This window comes from Siniperca chuatsi, linkage group LG3 (genome assembly GCF_020085105.1).
Source record: "Siniperca chuatsi isolate FFG_IHB_CAS linkage group LG3, ASM2008510v1, whole genome shotgun sequence".
Taxonomy (NCBI): domain Eukaryota; kingdom Metazoa; phylum Chordata; class Actinopteri; order Centrarchiformes; family Sinipercidae; genus Siniperca; species Siniperca chuatsi.
The window spans coordinates 18,060,755-18,082,205 of record NC_058044.1 but is presented as its reverse complement, the minus strand read 5'-3'; the positions used below and the strand labels follow the sequence as shown (position 1 = coordinate 18,082,205).

At 40.3% G+C, this 21,451-nt stretch overlaps 1 protein-coding gene across 2 annotated transcripts; it reads right to left on the bottom strand.

Annotated features, from left to right (window-relative positions):
- Window positions 1-3,138: 3,138 nt before the first annotated feature.
- Window positions 3,139-16,207, bottom strand: ldlrb (low density lipoprotein receptor b). Of its 2 annotated transcripts, none has more exons than XM_044188869.1 (18): window positions 15,921-16,207; window positions 11,549-11,674; window positions 10,923-11,045; window positions 10,291-10,668; window positions 9,818-9,940; window positions 9,557-9,679; window positions 9,168-9,290; window positions 8,860-8,988; window positions 8,548-8,719; window positions 8,098-8,325; window positions 7,881-7,999; window positions 7,620-7,759; window positions 6,998-7,139; window positions 6,742-6,894; window positions 6,456-6,656; window positions 5,226-5,300; window positions 4,898-5,058; window positions 3,139-4,794 (listed from the first exon to the last, which is right to left on the bottom strand). In XM_044188869.1, exons 1-18 carry the CDS (start codon window positions 16,000-16,002, stop codon window positions 4,756-4,758), a joined length of 2,637 nt encoding a protein of 878 aa, XP_044044804.1. In that variant the 5' UTR covers window positions 16,003-16,207; the 3' UTR covers window positions 3,139-4,755. The 2 variants fall into 2 exon arrangements, with proteins under 2 accessions (XP_044044804.1, XP_044044805.1); XM_044188870.1 differs by having other exon boundaries at window positions 6,456-6,653; window positions 15,921-16,206.
- Between the last annotated feature and the right edge of the window lie 5,244 nt (window positions 16,208-21,451).

The window sequence follows — 21,451 nt, the reverse complement described above, 5'->3', positions numbered from 1 at the left end:
AATAATTGCTTAATTGTTTCAGTCATTTTTAAAGCAAACATGCCAAACATTCTCTGGTTCCAGTTTTTCAAATGCGAGGATTTGCTGCTTTTCTTTGTCAAACATAATTATCTTTGGGTTCTGGACTGAAGGTCAGATGAAACTAAGATTTTGAAGAAGCCACCTTGGGCTTTGGGAGATTACAATGGCAATTTTTCACTATTTTCATACATAACAGAACTTTATAATCCTAAAATAGGCCGAATAAAACCCAAGTTGGAAAATGAAATTGTAGGATTGTACAGCATTTATCATGAAGTGTTATGAGACCTAATGACCTGTCTAGTCCATTAGATGCCCCCTAATGGTTCTACTCCTGTATGATTGTTATTTTACTAATATTAATGAATTAGGCACAAAAAACTTCAGTCCAATAAAACCAATAAATCAACCACTTTTAACCACTGACCACGCATCATCGAATCACTAAAATAGGTGACATTTAGTGTGTTCAGTTGAGGTGAACTGGGTTTCTTAAAACATTAACACAACCTTCATCCACCATAGACCAATATTATGGTGTCATGGGAAGCTGTAAACTCTATTCTGTTACTTCCTCAGGGTCAGAGCAGTTGAGCTCAGCGTGGCGGCTCACAGCGAAAGAGATATTAGTGAGACTTTCTGTGATATGTGCCGTGATAATCGCTGTGAGTGCTAGTTTTGAAATTGGGATATCATGCTCATGACCTTCACCACCTTTCACTGATACAGTAGATCCACCCTCAGTAAAGAGTTTATTAAAACTGACCAGTTGCGTCTTCCTGCCTCCTGCAGCCGGAGATGCTGTGGTCCAGCTTGTTTGGCCCTCAGATTGTCAGACAGGCTATTGTTGTTACCTTATCATCGGGACAGTTGGTGCCCTGTTTGGTAACCTGACAGGGGAATGTCTATCCTCCATCACCTCCTCCCCCTCCACCTTCCTCTGTAAATTTTCGAGGACACTCCCCTTTGCTTACGAGTCAGTGGTGTGAGGTACAACTCCACCCTTGGGCTGCCAGCAGGCCAATAGGAAGACAGAGAACATATGTAAATAGTGAGGTGAGGAGAGGCTATGGATGACAGAGAGCATAGCAGGGGACAGGTGTCATTTGTCACCTGAGCCTCAGGTGTATCTGCCTACTGCCGCATGGGTATAGCCCATAATGATACTCTAATTTGTTATGGATAGCAAACTGTCAACAATGATGCGGCTACTGATGGAAACATAAGATTTCCACTTAGTTGCAATTAGCCCCATTAGTGGTTGAAATGACCATTATTTCAACAACGATCAAAAGTAAAGTGGATGCACAAAGCCAAAGGAACCATTTTCCTTCATCAGATGTTGCACTGTTGGGTGTGGAGTCCTTTACGCTGGAATGTGGATCCCAGTTCCTGACAGACAACATACCACAGCTTCCCAGCTAAATAAGCTGATGGCAGTGCAGCATGTCCCCGAACAGGGCCTGTCCCTGACGTCAAACCCAGCTCTCACACTCACACACACTCAGTTTATGGAAAAAGGCCTTTTTATTCCTCTAAACCATTGTGTTTCAAAACCAACTGTGCATCATGCGAGATTTTGAATTAAAGAATATTTCAATTGTTGTCAACTTTCTTGCTGTAAAACCGTTTCCCTGCTGTCATCTCAGCTGCTAGCTTGTAACTTTAAAGAAAGATCGTTTTATTCTGTAAACTCAAGTCTACAGATTTATTTCTGCAACACAGATGTATAAAGGTTTATGAACTTAGTAAAGGGAACTCTATACATGTCCATTGTTTGAACAGTGAAATTGAATTTGGACACATTAGAACAACATGACTGTTACTCCTTTGCATTCAGTTTGGGTCATCGGAGTAGAGCTTTAAGAAAAAAAATCAGCTAGCTAAAAAGAGTTTGACAACGATCAGTGACCTCTTGCATGAAAATCCTGTTCCTCTAGTCTCTGGGTCATGCATGCACTCAAATGATCTACTTACACGATTTACATCCTGATTTATTATCATTACTCAACAACTCTTCGTAATGACTCTATGTTACTGGTTTCTAAATGTTTACCCTCATAAAACCAATACACCGTCCCGTTCTGTTGAGAGAACTGTATCTTGTTGATAAATCACTTCCTCACACTCACTGCTATTAATGCTTTACAACTGCTTCCTCAGTGACCATCCCCACTGTGGCAGACAGAGCACTGCTGGGGCTTTTAATTTAGAGAGAGGAACCATTATTAGACATGAATTTTGGAGGAGGTTTATTAGATTAGTGAGAGGATGTGTGCCGGTTGTTTGCTTTTATGGGTGCGTCAGGCCATCTTGGACTATTCTAACAGCATTAAATGACTTGTGTAGAATTGTGTTGAAAAGTCAGTTTTAGTCATTTAAAATGATATGAACAGAATAAAAACCGCCAACTCGTGTCTTAGTAGCAAAATATTTCCCCTTTGATCTGCAGAAATAGTGTAGTTATTCTGAGTACTTTCCAATGAACAACTTAAAAGAATATATTAAACATTACAGAGTTCACAATTGTCACTTGCTTCTGTAATTGAACCAAATAAACGTCTCTTTGCCTTGTGATGAATGGAGGAGAGTGGGAGTTTATTCATTTTGAGCCAATTTAAGGGTCAAGACACTGTGGATACTACTAAACTCAGTGCCTTTCTGTTGAAACAAAACCAACAGGTGATACCAGCAGATCATTCAAATGAGAGGAAGGACATTTGTTTATGTTGTCTTAGGCACATGCACATAAAATCCCACATCATGCAATAACAAATCTGCTCTTTAGACAAAGGCAGAGAAGAAGGACAAGAGTCTGGTGGTGGTTAGTTGAACCACTCATCCACTCAGTGTACATGTTCGTATTGTGTTGTGGATGCGGAGTGATGGCAACGTTTCCAGGCAACACAAACAGGTTTCATGGACATCCATTGTGCCGAGCCTTAGAATAATTAGCTTTGTCAGTGGAGAGCTCTGTAAAACATTTAAAATCAGTTTATATCTCATGTACTAACATAATCTAATCCTCAAGCCTGGATTGAATGAGACAGTGTCCCAGTTTAGCTCAGTCATGATACAACTTGTTGTAAAACTGAATCTCATTTAAGTGAAAAAACATTAAAGTGTTTTTTTCTTTTATTTAAAAAAGACCAATACAACCAAAACTTAAAAAAAAGCAATGTACATTAATATGCAAGCTGTTGTGCATCAATCCTTGTTCATACATACATTTTGCTGTGACGGAGAACATCGTGCTTTGCACATTACAGTGTGTGCTTTAATCTCACAGTGAAAACAAAAAGTCATAGTAACAGAAAGGCAGAAGCAAAATAAATTACGTGATTTGTCACTGAAAAAGAAACAAACAATGGTGTAAGGAACAAAGAGAGCTCCTTCAGCATTTCTCTGTAACATGTAAATGACAAGGACTACTCTGTAGCAGTGTCTCATACAGGGTGTTGCACACACAAAACTGAGCAGGTGTTTGATTGAACATAAGTTAAACAACAGGTGTACAATGGAAAGGTTAGACTGGCTTTGCTGAAACCAAAACAATTCACCCTGGTAGGTGCTATTTATATTATTACTGTATTTACAGCCAGATGACAACAATCAAAAACCTTCTCGCATATATTTCCATAAATAAATAAAAGAATCTCTTACATATTTACAATATTTCTTGATTAAAATTTACAAATGTAAAAAGGCAACACCAAAGTGAACTTAAAGAGATTTTTCCAAAATACTTACAGAAACTATTTACATTGGTATAATAAGTAATCACCTACAATAACTTTTAATTAACTATCTTCATTTAAAAAAAAAAAAAACATTTCTTCATTTTGGTTGACTTCAAAAAACTCAGCAGCTTTTTACAATGTAAACCATCTGTGACTCTCCACAGTCAGATACCATCTTTGAATATGGGTCAAAAAAGGAAAATAAAAATAACATAAGAGTTCTGATTTAAATGTGACTTAACACGAATGATAGTAAAGGCAAATGCCTCTGATATGGAAGCCAACAAAACCTGCAACTCTGTACCCAGGAGAAGAGAAGGTCGTAGTATAATTATGAAGGCCATCACTGCCTGGGGCTAAAGCACTATGGCATTAACTACCACAGAAACTGCTTTGGAAGGTAGTGGGGTCAGTAAGGCATTTATGTACATCCAGTAAACTTTACTAAATATCCAGAGTGTGTATGGAAGGCACACATGAGTCTTAAGACAATATAGGTCAGGCTTTCCAAGTTAAAGTTACAGAACTTGTGACTTGTGTTATGTGTATTTAGGTAATCAACATACTGAGGCCATGTATTGGTGGCAAAGTAAGCAAACATCTATACATGTTAAATAACAGGATGCTTAGATAGACAATTTTCAGATAGCTTCAAAAGAGTCAGGGCTCTGGGATTAACATCATCATCTGAAACTGTGCATTAGTCCTTTATTTTGAAACTATTTTGTCTGACTAAATGGCTTCCTGTAGTTTGCTCTATTTTGTCATACTAAAGTATAAAAAAAAAAATTTAATAAATAAATTTCACTTCTTTCTTCAAACTTGGACGGCACAGTGCTGAGGTCAGAAACATAAGCCACAAAATGAGCTCACCGGGGGGAGGGAAGGGCCTGTTAAGCAGCAGCAGTAGAAAAAAAAGGCCTTTGTTACTTCACGTTTGCATAAAAACAAAAAAATCACTTCAAATAAAGCTAGTGTCTTCTTCATCTTTGGGTCATGCAACGTCCATGTCCTCCATGCTCAGCATTTGCCTCTGCAAAATAAAATAACATTAAATAAGCAAAGCTGTAAAACTACATTTGTAGAGACTATATTTTTATTAATAGTAAAGTGACTTGGTATCAAAGTGAAGATACCTGAGGATAAACGTAGCCGTCAGAGCTGTTCCTGTAGATGTGGAGCTCATCCTCGGTGGTTTTCTGGTACACAGGATTGTCAAAGTGGATGGTGTTGGTGTTCTTCAGACGCCAGTGTCTCCATAGCAGCACTGCTCCAAAGACCAGCAGGGACATGACCACTGCAGAGCAAAAGAGGAGTTGGAGGTCATTTGGTGAGATCAGGGGAAGTAGTGAAAAACGAGTGCAGATTAAACAGCCCTTTAGGTTGCATGTGTGAGTGAGTAGGGCAGGCTGTGTGGTTGAGTATTCGACAGAGAGCCACGAAGAGCTGAAATGTGGAACTTACATATTGGCAACACGATGTAGAGAGCGACAGGGTGGGATGAAGGGGCTTCTTCGGGCAGGGCTGCCAATCTGTTACCTGAAAAGCAGAGAATAAAATGTTTTCTTTACATAACTCCTTAAAGTTAGACAAGAAGATCAATACCACTCTTGTCTGTATGATATACGTATATATGTATGCTGTAAGTATAGCATAGAGACTGTAAATACTGAATGAAGCTACAGCCAGAAGATGGTTAGCTTAGCTTAGCAACCAGTGGAGACTCCAGGAGGACCAGCCAAGAAATTGTCCCACACATAATTCCTGTAAAACCTGTTGTTTTTACACTCCAGTTTGTGTACAGATTAAACAAATGAAATATCATGTGTTCATTTATGAGCTTTAGAGGCGTTGATAGGTGGATTTTGTTACCTTTGGACAAAGAGTTTTCCCATGTTTCCCATTTTTATGTTAAGCTAAGCTAACCGGCTGTTGGCTATAGCTTAATATTTACTGTATAGACATGAGAGTGACATCAATCTTCTCATATACCACTCAGCAATAAAGTGAATGGCATATTTCCAAAAGTATTGAAATATTCTTTTAACAACATAATTTATTATATAAGGGATAATGTACAGTGAAACTTTAATTTCACTGGCCACAGAAAGTAATCATTTCTGATTGGCTGGGAAGTGTTAAAATCTTACATCAGGGGACCAAAAACATAGTTTGAGTCAACAGTTTAACCACAGTTTAAAATCATTATGCAAGGTATTTTTAACTGCAGGTAACCATAGCAGCAGTACTTTTGCCTCACATTACGTTGTACCAGTTAGCTCACTGGTGAAACTAAGCAAATCATGGGTTACCTGGCAAACAATCTTTAAATAAGACTAAGAGTCTACAGTCATGCTAGCTACTCTTTGAGGCCATACTCAGACACAGTGGTGCTTTGAGCTAAATGCTAACATTAGCATGCTAACATGTTCACAATGCTAGCATACTGACATTTTGCAGGTATAATGTTTAGCATGTTCACCATCTTAATTTAGTGCTAATGTTTGCTAAGCTTCAGCTTCCCTTTTTTCCATTAATATGAGGCCACAGAATAAAGACAACAAAGCACTCTAATGCGTCAGTGGTACATTTTCTAGATATAGACATAAACTCTCTATTTTGTTGCAGGTATTTTATAATCACTTCATCAAACACTGCGTTTTTCCAGCAGTTATTCAGAACCCCTTCCTGTACCTTGAGCAGTGGCGGCAGGCTGCTGTGTGCTCTGTGTCAGTTGGCTAGACGCGATAGTTGTTGGTTTATTGGTAGCTCTGGTGGTAGTTGTAGTTGCAGCTGTTGTAGTGGTAGGGACAGGCTGCCTGGGTGTAGTAGGCTCGGTGGGAGTTTTGGGCGGGAGTGGTGTACCAGTTTCAGTAGGTGGGGCAACTGAGGCTGCTGGGGAAATAAATATAAGGGTTACCGTCATGATTCGATGTAAAATTTCAGTTTATTTGTAGTGCCACGTGCAAGGGACACCTACGTGTCACACATTTCCTCATGTCAGGTCCCATGGTCATGTTGTCAGGACAGGTGCAGGTGAATTTAGGAGAGTGTTGGTTGATCAGAGGGGCAGGGAGGCACAGAAATGCACAACCCCCATTTATACTGTTACTCTCTCTGCACCAGTTTGTACCTACGACAGAGAGGTGGGTACAATAAGCATTAGAAATCATTGTATGGCCTTAACAGTTTGTTGTTTATTATGATAGCTCTCAGATCGAGTGATGTTTCTGTACCGATTGGCTGCTTGAGGTTGTGGTACAGTATGATGTCCTCTGGCTGGTCCAGGTCAGTTGCTAGCTTGGTGATGTCCTTTCCTGTCAGGCGGTTGGCACTAAAAACAGCGTTGTTGCTCATGTCTGTCCAAAACACTTTCTCCTGTTTAAAAGAGAAATGCAACTTGAGTAATACAGTTACTGACAACATTACTTTGCTTAATTAATCAATTATTTGCTGAAGTTTCCTAAAACACAAATGGATTAGTTATAAAGACTGCTTAAGAATTAGCACCACTGATCCAAAGTTATAGGGAATAAAGTGCACACTCATACTTCTAAACCATTTCATCCAGATAACGCTCACCATGCATGAACTAGATTACTGACTGACTGGAAAACCAGGGAGCAGTACATTTCATTTTAAGTTATATTTATATATTTATAACGGACCATTTCCTTTGAGTTCTTCATTTGAAGCAGTTCCCATTATGATTATGTTAATGTTTCTGACCACAAAAGCCCTTTTAGCAAATAACATAAACTACCCATTAAACTACATTTTTGTGATAACGTGACCCAAACACCTTTAACCTTCAATGACTTCATTTTCATCAGAGGTTACATTGACTTTATGACTAACCTCAAACACAGTCAGAGAGAGGGGGTGGGAGAGCTTTTCCTCGCTGAAAATGAGACTGTGTCGTGTCCCTCCGTTCACATCAATGCTAGACAGAGTGTGCATCTTGGAGTCCACCCAGTACAGACGCTGGTTGACCATGTCTGTCCAGAGAGACACACAAAGACAAAGATATTTGACTGGCCGCTATGACTATGTGCTTATTATACAGTTTGAAAGGAAGTTATTGGTTTCCATGTAGTGCATCCGTGACGTTCTGCTTACCTAGGGTGATGCCATTGGGCCACATTATGTTATCTGTTACCAAGGCAACGCGATCGGCTCCGTTCAACCCACTCTTCTCTATCTTGGCCTCCTCACCCCAGTCTGTCCAGTACATAAAGCTGAAGAGGACACAGAAAAGAAACATTTAAAAACAGAAAACTATCAACAAAAAGTAAATAAAATAAATTTCTGCAACCTGTCTAAAACTTTCACTCACTTTTTTACAGGGTCAACTGTGATGGCTCTTGGCTTCTCCAGGTTTTCTGTGATCAGGGTCTTCCTCTTGCTGCCGTCTGTCGTTGCCACAGTGATGGTCTTCAAAACGCTGTCAGTCCAGTAGATGTTGCCATGGATCCAATCCACCGCAATGCCCTCTGGGGCCTCAATCCCACTCTCGATTACTACAGTGTGGTGAGAGGAGTTACCGGCCATGTCTATCTTGGAGCTGTCAGGAGGCAGACAAGGGTGAAGAGTTAGATATCACTTTAGCTCTCATAGTCTCTCACTCAATAGAGTAATTTTTATTTATTTTGACTGCCATCTAATCGTATACAGGCTTTCTGGTGCAACACAAGCCTACTGGTAAGATCTTACTTAATCCCCTCTACTAAACCATCCTCGACAAAGACACAGACACAGATTGATGAAGGTTCAGAGTCTTTCTAACCTGTAGATTTTCTTCAGAAACAGGTCAGACCAGAAGATCATCTTGTTAGGCATGTCCATGTCCAGAGCCACCACGTTCTTCAGCTGGGGGATCAGACGGACGTACTCGCTGCGGTCCACCGTCATCTTCCTCACCTCATGTTTATTGGTGAAGTAGAGGGTGGGCACCGTGCCTGGAGGACACAGAAGAGAAAAGAAGAAAAACATTTTCAAGTACCACTACAAATCTATAGGTCATGCAATCTGCCAATTGTCAGATGAAGCAGCGACTCTTGAGAGTAAGTACTGAGTTAGGCTTCCTTTCAAACATTACCTGATTCAGCCTTGCATGTCTTGCTCACAGGGTCGATTTTGTAGCCCTCCTCACAATCACACTTGTAGCTGCCAGGCAGGTTGATGCAGATCTGACTGCAAGTGTCCGGTTCAGCACATTCATCGACATCTGCAGGTGGAGGAACACAAGGTCGAGGGGCAAATTGAGAGATAGCAGTTGTCAAATTGAAAACTTTTCTTACAAAGTCAAGTTTCTATAAAACTGCAGTCCATGACCCAAAGCTGGTCACGGACTACTTCTTAAATAGACTGAGACTAAATTTCAAATGTCAGACTCCTTCCTCTCACCTTCACAGGTTTTCTTGTCCATCTTCAGGCTGTATCCAGCAGGGCAGGAGCAGTTGTAGCCAACCTTCAGATCGCTGCAGTGATGGGAGCAGCCGCCGTTTCCCGTCAAACACTCGTTGTTGTCTGTGGAGACGCAGATACACAAAGCTTTGAAACAGTATTCATGACAACCATTTTCCTAATGGTAGCTCAAATCGATGGTGAACTCGATCATTCAAACCACAAACTATCTAGGCTAGTCAGGCCAATATTTTCCAGGCTGTGATGTGGTTTCACTTTTTCTCCGAGCAGCAGTTGAGCTGAGTGTATACCTAAACTCTGACACACATTCTAGTCTAGTCTGATGAGTTTTGGCTGCTGGTTGGATGGTAAAATAAGACTTCACTCACCACACTCTTTGAGAGGTTCATCCGACCAGTCCCTGCAGTCTCTCTGTTTGTTGCACACTTTGTCCATGCTGATACACTCCCCGCTGCGACACTTGAACCTGGCGGGTCCTTCACATACATTATCTGTGGAGAAAGAACAGGGGAGTATGAATTTAACTGTAATCTAATGGTACAAGACTGCTTTGCAAAGACCTTAAGACTTTTCCACAGGTCTTAAGGAAGAAAATATTACAAACAATATTGAATCTCTGTGACAGTCACCTCTGTGGCAGCCCATCTCATCACTGAGGTCCCTGCAGTCGGGCTTTCTGTCACACTGGCGGCTGCCATGGATACAAGCACCGTCATTACACTGGAACTCATCCGGACGACAAGTGGGACGACCTAGAAAAAGAAGACAAATGGATGAAAATGAAAAAAAGAGACAGTGAGAGGAGACAGAGAGAAATGGGAAGAGGAATGACATGATGATATACACTGAGGAGAAAATCATCGCTGACATGATTTGTTGTGGATCTTGTGTCAATATTGATGATACTGAGTATGAGCAGGTGGCCCTGGATGGCAACGGGATATTATGTATGCTCAAGCATGAATAGGCTTCATCTGTCAGGCTCAGTTTTCTATTAAAGTGAGCAGAGAAGATTTAATAGAGGGAAATAGGTTTGCAGAAGAGGAGATGGATGTAATGAAAAAAGATAGGAATAAATAACACTCCAAGAAAGCCAACTCACTGCAGTTGACCTCGTCCGATCGATCCTGGCAGTCCACGCCTCCGTCACACCTCCAGCTGCTGTGAATACAGTCCCCATTTGCACACTGGAACTCGTGGACGCCGCAGCGCATCGCTGTCTTCTTCGGCTGCCGTCCCACACAGTTCTCTGGCCACTCGTCAGACCCGTCAGCACAGTCCTTGTCGCCATCGCAGCGCCACAGGGCCGGCAAACACACCAAGTTGTTGCATTGGAAGGAACTAGAGCTGCAGGTGGGTTTGGGGCAGGAAGCCTCATCTGAGCCGTCTGAACAGTCGTCGTCCTTATCGCAAACGAAGGAGGTGGATATACACTGGCCATTGGCACATTGAAACTCGTCAGCCTTGCATTGTTTGGCCGCTGTGTCGAGGCAGCAGAGGAAGAAGAGAGGAGTTAATGTGACGTGAATTACACACCAAACACAACATGCACAATCATGACTGGTTGTTTTTGTTTGTTTCTTTTGCTGATACAAGTGAAATAACTGTATTTAATTCTGTTTCCTATCTTGTCTTCCTTTATCACCCCGATTGTGTTTTATTGATTGAGTTTTTATTGTCTCTGATGTTTAAATATGCAGTGAAAAGTGTTAAATCATTCTATAGAAAACTTACTGCAGTTTGTCTCGTCAGCCCCGTTGTCACAGTCAGCTTTGCCGTCACAGTGCCAGCCTTCTGGTATACACTGGTTTAAGGGAGCGCCGCAGTTGTACTCTGACTGCAGACAGGTTTTGGTTGCTGAGGACAGAAACAGTAAGTATGACTGAAATGATTTCATGTATTAACAGAGAGATTACGGAGTACGAGATAATAAGAGTATATTGTAAAACTGAACAATCATTTACTTATGGAAACTTCTGTTTTACAGTGTCTTCATTAACGTGTTTCTGATTCACTGTTGTAACTTCTACTGATGTTTTTATCTTATGAGCAGGTCACCAGGTAAAGGTAATGGTTCTGTGCTTGATTTCTTTCATATCTTGTTATTATGATTTTAGTTCATATTTATGTACATTCACATGTAGAGCTGTAACAATTAGTTGATTAAACTATTAAATTGACAGAAAATGAATTTTCAGGAAGTGTATTTACTATTCTGATTATCGTTTTCTTAATTGTTTAAGCAAGCATTGATGGTGAAAATAATCCCTAGTTGCAGTCCTCTTCACATGTATTTAATTTTTACTTTATTTTCAAGATAGATCAAAGTCATAGCAGGTCCTCCGTGATAAAATATATACCGCAGGTTGCAGGCAGTTCATCAGTTCCATCACCACAATCGTCATTTTCATCACAAATCCACTTCAGGGTGATGCACCTCCCATTTCCACACTTAAACTGAATGGAGCTGCACGCGTAGGCCGCATCTGTGAATGATAAAAATGACAGAGTTCAGTGTGACATGAGGACATTCTGCAGACATTATCAGCATTCACTGCTCAATTTACACATTACGTGTAGTAACGGGAGCTTGTGTCAACACAAAAAACTGATATCCCTGTGAGGTTAATATTTAACTGAAAACGATTGATGTTCAGATAACTGACCACACCTTTTACTCTTTGTTTAACTCGGAGGAGATTACCAAATTAGGATAACAACACTATGTGGTTCCCCGACTCATGTTAGGAACAAGATATGAAGTAATGAGACTTTAAAGTGAAGTATTTGGACAGAGGAGGCCCTTCCTTTGCGGGAACACAAAATTAATAGTCCTTCTTTCCTTAAAATAATCTTTCTTCACTCCCCCATGACACACACATGCAGTCATACCCACAAACACAAATCAATTAAACTTCATTTCACTTTAATTTTAGACAGTAAATTCGATATTTTATAAAAATAAAGATAAAATAAGAGACAAATAAGTTAAATAGGAGGAAGAAGCAGACTAAAAATATATATTATTATTAATATTTATTAGATATACAAAAATGTGTTTAACTAGATTCTTTTATGTTTATCTACTTATTACATGTTCTTATTATGTACTTTTATCCTATCTGCAACTTAGTTTCTTCTACAGGTGTATGCCCAGCAGACGCAACCATTAATAATGTTTCTGGTTTGACACATTTCAGGTATGGAACAGGACTCACACACACCTCTTTTTGTCACTTAAGTGGCAACAGCTTCACTACTCACTACTCACTACTCAGGGGTTTAAAAGTCTGAGGTGGTGCAACCTTAGATTGACCCCAGTTTATTTTGGGCTCAGAGGTCTCGCCCCGAGACGATCACACCTCAATGAACCCGCCAGTCAAAGCAAACGAGGGCATCGACATCGAGGTGCATGTGAAACCAACACAGGCTTTCACACTCCTGAGCAAGTGTGTGTGTCATCCTCCATCACCTACTGCGCTGCCAGTCCCTCCTGTGACCTGGAGGCTGGCGACATAACGGACTATCCCTTTAAGACAATAGCATGGGAGGAGTTGAACAATCACACCACCAGTAGCTGATTGGTCCCAGAGCGGCATTCCTCATAACAGCATCACCACAGTGACCCACAGGCCGAGGCGGAGACTCTACACACAAGGACTGGTGACAAAAAAGGGACAGTACAGGTCTGACCGATTATGAAAAATGAGGAGTGGATGCTTTCTCAATACAGGGCTGGCCACCAAGAGTTGCCTCCCGCCTGCTTTGAAAATGTAGAAACAAAAACAGAAGTAAGACGTTGACTGAATCTCTTTTTGGCGATTCCGATTTCACAGATTAGGGGAAAACCCTTGGCTGATCTTGACAGGCTCTTCCTGTGTACCACATACGCTTTCAAGGAAACCACAAACACACACAAACGCTCACACACATGGCGGGGAGGCCAGGTGTGCAGCCAGCAGGGATTACAGGAATAGTAATAGTAGAGTTTCCAAAGCACACCCCAGCAGTTCCTAAAAATATGTGGTGACAAATTTACAATGAACTTTAAGAGTTTCTCTGCAACTCGCACTTTTTGAGAACCTTTCATTCATTCCAGTTGTAGAAGACGCAAAATTAGGTCAAATGCTGGCACTTCCTGACCTCCAATGTTTTCATTTTCCACTGCTAATCTTCCCCATATGGGTAAAAAAACTACTCCTACTGCATTTTAATTTGAACAGCGGAAGAAGCTAAGTGCTGCTGACATTATCACCTGCAGACAGACAGAGAGTTGAACACAAGACTGCAAACCTCAGGTAAAAAGAGCTGTTGTTTTGAAGCAGAACGGGCATCAATCGCTTCTGCAGAGAAACTGTACCCTTCAGGTGCTATTTATACCCACAGTGTGAAGCTGACAACCAGCGAGCCGCCCAGTCATAACACTTCCATGCAAGGCCATTTGAGCACTACCTCAAACACACACCAGACTGCTACGATTTACTTCCAAATGTATGAAAATACTAAACAAATACTCGTTTGATAGCAGAAACTGGCCGAATGAATGGCAGATACTCTCGAGAGGTTAGACAAGTCGTCATCACAACGCTGCATGACAACAGTCCCCCTTTGTGTCTACATATGACTTTGTCCACTAACAATTCATTCCTGTGTTTTCATGGCGCATGCATGCAGTACACACACACACAAAAAAAACCTTTACAAAAAGGTGTGTTTATTGACTCAAACATACACCCAGCAGTTAATAAATAACCAGGATGCATGGGCATCACGAGGACCAACAGCAGTCACTTCTGCTTTGGGTTTGTGCTGGTTCAGTAATCTGTGGTAATACATTAATGTGACCAAACTAAGTTTGATTCCCACATGCCAAGAAACAGTTAATGCATGACTTCAAAATTTGCGACTTGATAATAAGGTCGACGAATCAAACTGCTGCACATTTCCTCTGTGGCTTTCACCTGATCAGTATCTTAGCCCTGCAGGTATATGTCGACTACGTAGGCAGACTTCTGTGAATTTAATAAAGGCCGAGGTATTTCCAAATGATTCATAGATGAAACTGCACAATGATGTCTGTCTGAATCAACCCCAGTCTCAAAGTTTAGTCTCCCATGTAGAAAAAATAACTGTGGCTTTTTTTGACTCCTCCTTTACTACAGTGCATGGCGATGCCTCATTTCAGGAGTATGATAAACACAAAGTGAATACATTAAACAAACCAGAGCCAGACAGTTTATACAAGGAGAAAAAAAGAAGGCACATGTGAATATTTCCATCTAACACACACACACCAGCAGATCTGATGACTGGAAGTGAGCGCCAAGAAGTGAAAAAAAAAAGAAGTTTTAGCTAATCTGAAAAGCTCTTGGACGAGAGTCGAGATTATTGGGGGATTACTGGCGCAGCTGGCTGAATGGGGCTGAAGCCTAATTCTCAGCACATTGTTGGCCTTTAAGGGCATTAAGTTCACTCCTTCACCAATCATGACATTTGTATGAAAATAAACGCCACATTGTAATAATCAATTTGTGGCCAAACAGGCTTCTCTTTGTCTTTGGCTCCAGAAACCGAATGGTGATGACGACTCAAGTTAAACTGGATTGTAATATTTAATGGTCCATTTTATCAAGAATTTTTAAATATAATATCAACTGAATATTTTGATGTTTCATTGTTAGTGCCTGTCTATGAAGTACAAATACTTCATATGCATAACTCACCACTTCTTGATTTGGCTCATAAGTTAAAGCCTATAACTGACTGTATTTATCTAAGAGAAGCCAAAACAGTGCATCATTTTTTCCTTCGGCTTTCTCTCTTGATTTTACAGGCCTACTTTGTATTTTCTGTCTCCAACTGGGTTGTACACTTAATTCTGCTTGTTTTAAATCATCTTCTGTTTGTTTTATCTCCCTCTTTCACCTTCACTTCTTCCAGTAAAGCACTTTGTAGTTTCTGTTTCTAAAAGTACTATATAAATAGTCTGCTTGCTTGCTAATAAACCCACTTTTTCTTCTTTTTGAATATGTATTATGTGTGTGTGTATTTCTTGTAAGTAGGCTGGGGGCCTTTATGCGATATATGCCATTTAAATTATTATTCAGTCATTTACTTCATGTAAGTAAAAAACCCTTAAAATCTATTTTCTCTGGCATGAGGTGATACTGTGTGTGTTGTGTAACTGTCCAAGGGATAAGTTGAACAGGGAGAGTAGCTAAAAGATTTTCCTGCATCTCATTTCCTCCGGCTTGCAGCAGACAGGAGGATGGCGTTGCCTCACCCTTCCTCGTTGACAACCGTCTGTTTCTGCGTTTGTTCAGCCGACATGAAACTTGACACCGGAAGCACGGATGAACCAATCAAAGCGCGGAGCGTAAATTCCGCTTGCCGAAATTGTAAAGCACACGATTATCACACATTATTTTAGCATAAATGTCCCTATCGTTATTACAATTGTTGAAATTACAGGAGAATTTAAAGAAAAATTAAGAATGAACCAAATGTTTCTCATCTGAAAGTAATTCTCCGGACTCACCTTAAGAGCTCATGGAAACATTTAACTTGGTGATATATTAACAACCCAAAATATCCAAATGTCATTTCAGTTTGACGCCTAAATGATGATACATGGAATATGCTTGACATTTATATGCGCGGCTACAATACCCGACACTGGAGCATCCCTCTGTGTGGTAAGAAAGGTGCCTGCCAGGAAATCACATTTCTTACCTGTTTGAGGTGGAAAATGAATCAGCATCAGCAGACACCAACATGCGCACAGTCCGGTGAGTCCCCTCCACATCCCAGACATGTCCTGTCCTCCTTATTTGTCAGCTAAAGAAGAGTCAGTCAGGGAGGAGCACAGGTATGGAGGAGTGGGCGAGTTCACGGCAGGAGGATCTGTGCGTAAAAGGCTCTGGTTCAGGCGGAGACGGCAGACAGCAGAGTCACTCCGCGGCTGTGCGTAAAAGGCGACTGCCAGAAAAATATTATGGGGTCCGAGTCACATCTGACGATTTTCTATGAGGCTGACACGAGGGCGGTGCTAGAGCAGTGGTGTGATGTTTGAAACTGGACGTGGGCACCGCCGGGGGAGGAGCCACAGTGTTGCTGTATCACTGTGCGCGCGCGCCTTCCTTCCATCACCCCATCTCTTCTTCCCAAACCGGTGTGTCTTCTTGTGTGTGTGTGTCAGGTGTAAGAAGAAGCAGCTTTTTTATTGATGTCACATGAGAAACAAAACGTCATTAAGAAACAGTCACACCTTACAGTCAGGATCACTGTGATGATTTTGCATTAGAAAAAGGAAAAGCAAGAAACTCTTTGCGGATATATAACCACATGCGAGCATGTGCTCACACATGGGAAGCCCTCTGTAGCAGCAGGGGTTCGTGGGTGATACACACTGTGGCTTTGTTTGAAGGCAAATCTTCCCCAACAGCTGCCACACTCACACAGACAGAGAGACTCTACCAAGTTTTGTTTTTAAACCTCATAGGTGGAGTTTTGGTTTACAGAACCCATGCGCTCAAATTTACACTAAAATATATATATATATATATATATATATATATATATATATATATATATATATATATATATATATATATATATATATATATATATATGTAGCTTAGTTATCCTCAAAGGAGGATAACTTTAATCCATGTGCTATTATTATTATTATTATTTATATTAAAAGTAGTAATAACCTAGGTATTACTACCAATAACGGTTGAACAGTTGGGAACACATCAATCCAGTCCTAAAAGTAGAGGAAAAAACAAAAATGACACATTAATAAATAAATACTAGATAAATAAATATATACCTTAAATCTTTTTCTGTTGTACATTAATATGTTTTATAATTGCAGCTATAACTTGGGTTGCGTCTCTCTCTCAATGGTAATGTTGTACTGTAGTCAGTAACGCTTGTGGGATGCAAGATGATGGTTTCCAGCTTTCAGGTAACTGGAAATGTGGCTGTATTTGGCAAATGGTTAAAGGATGAGTTAACAATTTTTCAAGTCTGTCATAAAACAGTTTCTCTGCAGTCAGGTGTTCGTATGTACACTGAAGCAGTTTTGCTTGTCTCTTGTTCATACTGGACATTAAGATAACCCCTCCCAATACGCTTCCAAAGTAAGTGATGGGGGACACAATTCACAGTCCTTGATTTGTGTAAAAATATATTCCAAAGTTTATCTGAAGTTAATATGAGGCTTCAGCTCAGCACAGAAACACTGTATAGGGAAACAAAACGAGGAACTTTACAATAAAAAGATACTGATTTGATTTCATTACCTCAGACTAATCTAAACTTTGGAAAACATTTTTTCACAGAACGAGGACTGTGGATTTTGTCCCCCATCACTTACATTATTAAAAGTACATTAGGAAGGGATCTTTGAACAGCCAGTATGAACAAGAGGAACGATTATAACAGGAAAACCCTGTTTCAATGTACATGCGGGCTTGTGAGAATTGTTTTAAAAAGGGACAGTTCACCCCAAAATCAAAAATACACATTTTTCCTCTTACCTGTAGTGCTATTTATCCATCTAGATTGTTTTGGTGTGAGTTGCCATACAGTCCCATTATATTCAAAAAAGGCAGACATCTCTACGGCCGATATCGCACCAAAACAATCTAGATGGATAACTAACACTACAGGTGAGAGGAAAAATATGTATTTTTGGATTTTGGGGTGAACTGTCCCTGTAAGACAGACTTTGAAAACTGTGAATCTACCCTTTAAAGCCAAACCAAACACAGTAAATAAATTGTACATCTTTTCAAGTCGAGTCTACTGATGTTGCGTCTGAATTGCTTTTAAGAAGTCTGCATATTTGAAAATCAGACATATGCTGCTGTAGCATCATACATTAGCATTGAACTAACCCGAGAGTATTCAGATGTAAAACATTAGCTTCGTCTGTGTCGACAGTCCCTGCATTCTGCTTTCCCTCAATAGCAAACAGATGATTTGCAAAACAAAATATCCTCACTAATAATGATGCAAAATGTGTCTTGGAAAGGTGATAACCTGCACTGTCATTTTAGCAGTACTGCAGTAACTGGGAGGCAGATGCATTGTAGCCCAGTACTGTCATATTTTCCAAGAAAGTGATATTCAGTGGGAATAGTGCTCTACATCCCTGTTTTCTTCTTATCCCTGCCTTCCCGCTGATTATATAGATCCAAAAAGGATAAATGGAGAATCCAGTTTCGAAGTCTCTTATCTCAGATAAGTGAGAAGTTTTCCTGATTTTCCCCAACAATTGGACTTTTCATTCACAGAAGTTCAGTTTGGATCATGATAAAAAATAGTGGGATGTTAAGATTTAACAGAAAGGAGGAGTAGAGAAGCCTCAGTGTTGAATAGATCGATGGTCTTTGTGATCAGTGACTGCGAATTTTGGTTTGGAGAACATGGCTAAGGTAATATTCATGAGGTGAATCAGATAGAGAAGCTGTTTCCATGAGGGGGTCCTGTTGTGTGTGTGTGTGTGTGTGTGTGTGAGAGTGTAAGAGTGTGTGTGAGAGTGAGTGAGTGAGTGAGTGAGTGAGTGAGTGTGTGTGTGTGTGTGTGTGTGTGAGTGTGTGTGTGTGAGTGTGTGTGTGAGAGTGTGTGAGAGTGTGTGAGTGTGTGTGTGAGAGTGTGTGTGAGAGTGCGTGTGTGTGTGTGTGTGGAGAAGGGGAGGGCCTTGCCTGGCTCCTGGTAGAAGCAGTGAACGAGCTGTGGGAGGAATTTCTGGAATGTCGAAATAGCGGCAGGATTACATATTCTGCTGCACCCACCTTCACTACACACACTGTTAACACACCCACAGAGAGTGTGTGTGTGTGTGTGTGTGTGTGTGTGTGTGTGTGTGTGTGTGTGTGTGTGTGTGTGTGTGTACAATACATTTGTAACTACACCTACCACAAACGATTTAAAAATCAACTTCACTTACTTCCAGAAACAGAAAAGTAACAAGTGAGTCACATGTGACTCAGATCTTCTCTTCAAACTTTTCACCTTGCACCTTTTTTTTTTTTACAATGAATTATTAATAAAAGATGTTAGAAACTTGTACCTTTAAGTTTAGTAAATTTGACACTGTCAGAGTTGAAGGACTACATCTGTGGAGGGAAAATCCCCTCAATCCAAGATCTATGAAAAGAGACAATATTTTGACTTTTATTTTGACTTGTTATTGTAGGAAAAAGCACAGGTGTTATAACATTAACGATGGCTCTGTTCTGTTCAAGTGGTCCAGTAAGATGTGACAGTGTGACAGTGAGTCATCACACACAATACCAGGACCCTGAAACTGAAGCAGCTAAAAGGAGTTCATTCAGTTTTGAACATGTAAATTGCTGTTTGATAGACTTGTACTTATCCAACACCATTTTGTCCAGTAGCTTTCTAAGTTTGATCCAACATATATGTTCACTCATATCTACAATGTCAGTCAGTGTGCCCTGTCCTAGCACAGACTGGTAGCCTGTTAATAACACTGAATTTTATTTAGTTTCACCTCATTCTTATTCATCATTATTAGATTAGATTAGACTCAACTTTATTGTCATTACACATGTACAAGTACAAGGCAATGAAATGCAGTTTAGGTGTAACCAGAAGTGCAATAAGCAAGTGCAGGATATAAAGTGTGTGCATAAATGCAGGATATTACACTTTCAATTGCTGAAAAAAAGGGAATGTGAGCAGAAATACAGAGGTACGTCCTCACTGGACGCAGCTCAACAGAGTGTCAGCAGTGCAGAAAACATGAAACAGAATTATATGACGACTACATACATAAATCCATGTTGGTCTCTACAAATCCATCCAAGTATAAAGGTGGGAATTCATAGAGCCTTATCATCAAGAGTTCATATCATACACTTGTCTCTACAGCAAACAGACAACAAGACTCAGTGAGACATGCACAGAGTAGATACTGTACTCTGCTTTATCTAATACTGACAGTATGTGTATGTTTTCTGCCCTTCCCTATACAGTATGTGCTCAGCCACGTGAAAGGCATGTCCAGTGTCTCAGGGCCAACAGATTTGATAAGTCAAACACACACACACACACACACACACACTTGTGATGATAGTGACAGTAATGATAGGTACACTCTAACAGGCATAGATACAATGAAAGCCAACACAGCAGAAATGTATACAGACACACACACACACACACACACCTTTTATGGGAGCATGAGTGTGAGTTTATGTCTGTGCTGTGTGTAGTTCTCACAACTCAAGGTCTTGCAGTCTTTCAGGCATTTTTACGTATACGTTTAAATCTTTATATGTCAAAGTCTATGTATCTAAAAAGCACATAACATTGTTGTCAGCTAAACCCTTTTTTCGCTCTAAAAATGTTTCTCTGCAGTTATCTCTGCTGCCTACAAATACAGCGTAAATATAACTTATAAATGATCCTTAATTCAATGTATAAGCTGTATTCTGCAGATTTATTACTGAAACACAGACGTACAAGGGTCAATATGAAGCAAATAAAGGGAACTCGAGCGATAAAGTTGATATTGGATATATTTGAACAACATGAATGTCACTCCTTTACATTCAGTTTGGGTCATCAGAGCAGAGCTTTAAGAAAATATCAGTTGCCCAAACAAAGCTTGAAAATAATCCCATTCACCCACGCTGACAAATGTAACAAGCTGACGGTCATCCACTTTATCAGCGAGGCATATGTGAATATGTGACATGTATAATGCTGGAAGTCTTTTCACAACTCCTGAGTGTTTTAGTAACTGAGTCTGTGTGTGTGAGATGTTTTGGGGACCTCAGGAGCTGGCCCTCTGTCCCCCTCCCCCGATTCTCTATAAGGAGCAAACACTTCGACCTCCAACAAAGACCTCACTGTCGAGGTTCTGTTTGAAACCACACACATCCAAACTCGTGCCAAGTTCCCTCCTCCAGACGGACACTGTACATTCAACATATTTCTCTCTGTGAAGCCAACCCGCTTACAAAGTAAACATAAATATGAGGAGTATAGCAAGGTTGTTTATATCATCTGGATAAAGAGTTTCTGTATTCATTTATTTGCATGAGCTTACTGTGAATCGAAGGGGGACGTCGATTTTATATTTTTATATTACCACTTTCTTGTTTTGTTTTGATTCACATTATGTTGGAGGCATTGGGAGGGTGGGGATAAGGTCAAGTTGGGCCAAAGCAATATACAAATGCCCAGAAATTGATTTTACATTGTAGTGTTGAGGAAAACTG

Excerpts from the sequence above, each read along its gene's own strand:
- ldlrb (XM_044188869.1), bottom strand. The coding sequence starts at position 16,002 with ATGTCTGGGATGTGGAGGGGACTCACCGGACTGTGCGCATGTTGGTGT. Across the intron at positions 8,989-9,167 it reads GGACAAGAAAACCTGTGAAG|ATGTCGATGAATGTGCTGAA; the intron begins GTGAGAGGAAGG and ends CTCCACCTGCAG. Across the intron at positions 5,301-6,455 it reads GCCTGCCGCCACTGCTCAAG|GTAACAGATTGGCAGCCCTG; the intron begins GTACAGGAAGGG and ends TCTGCTTTTCAG.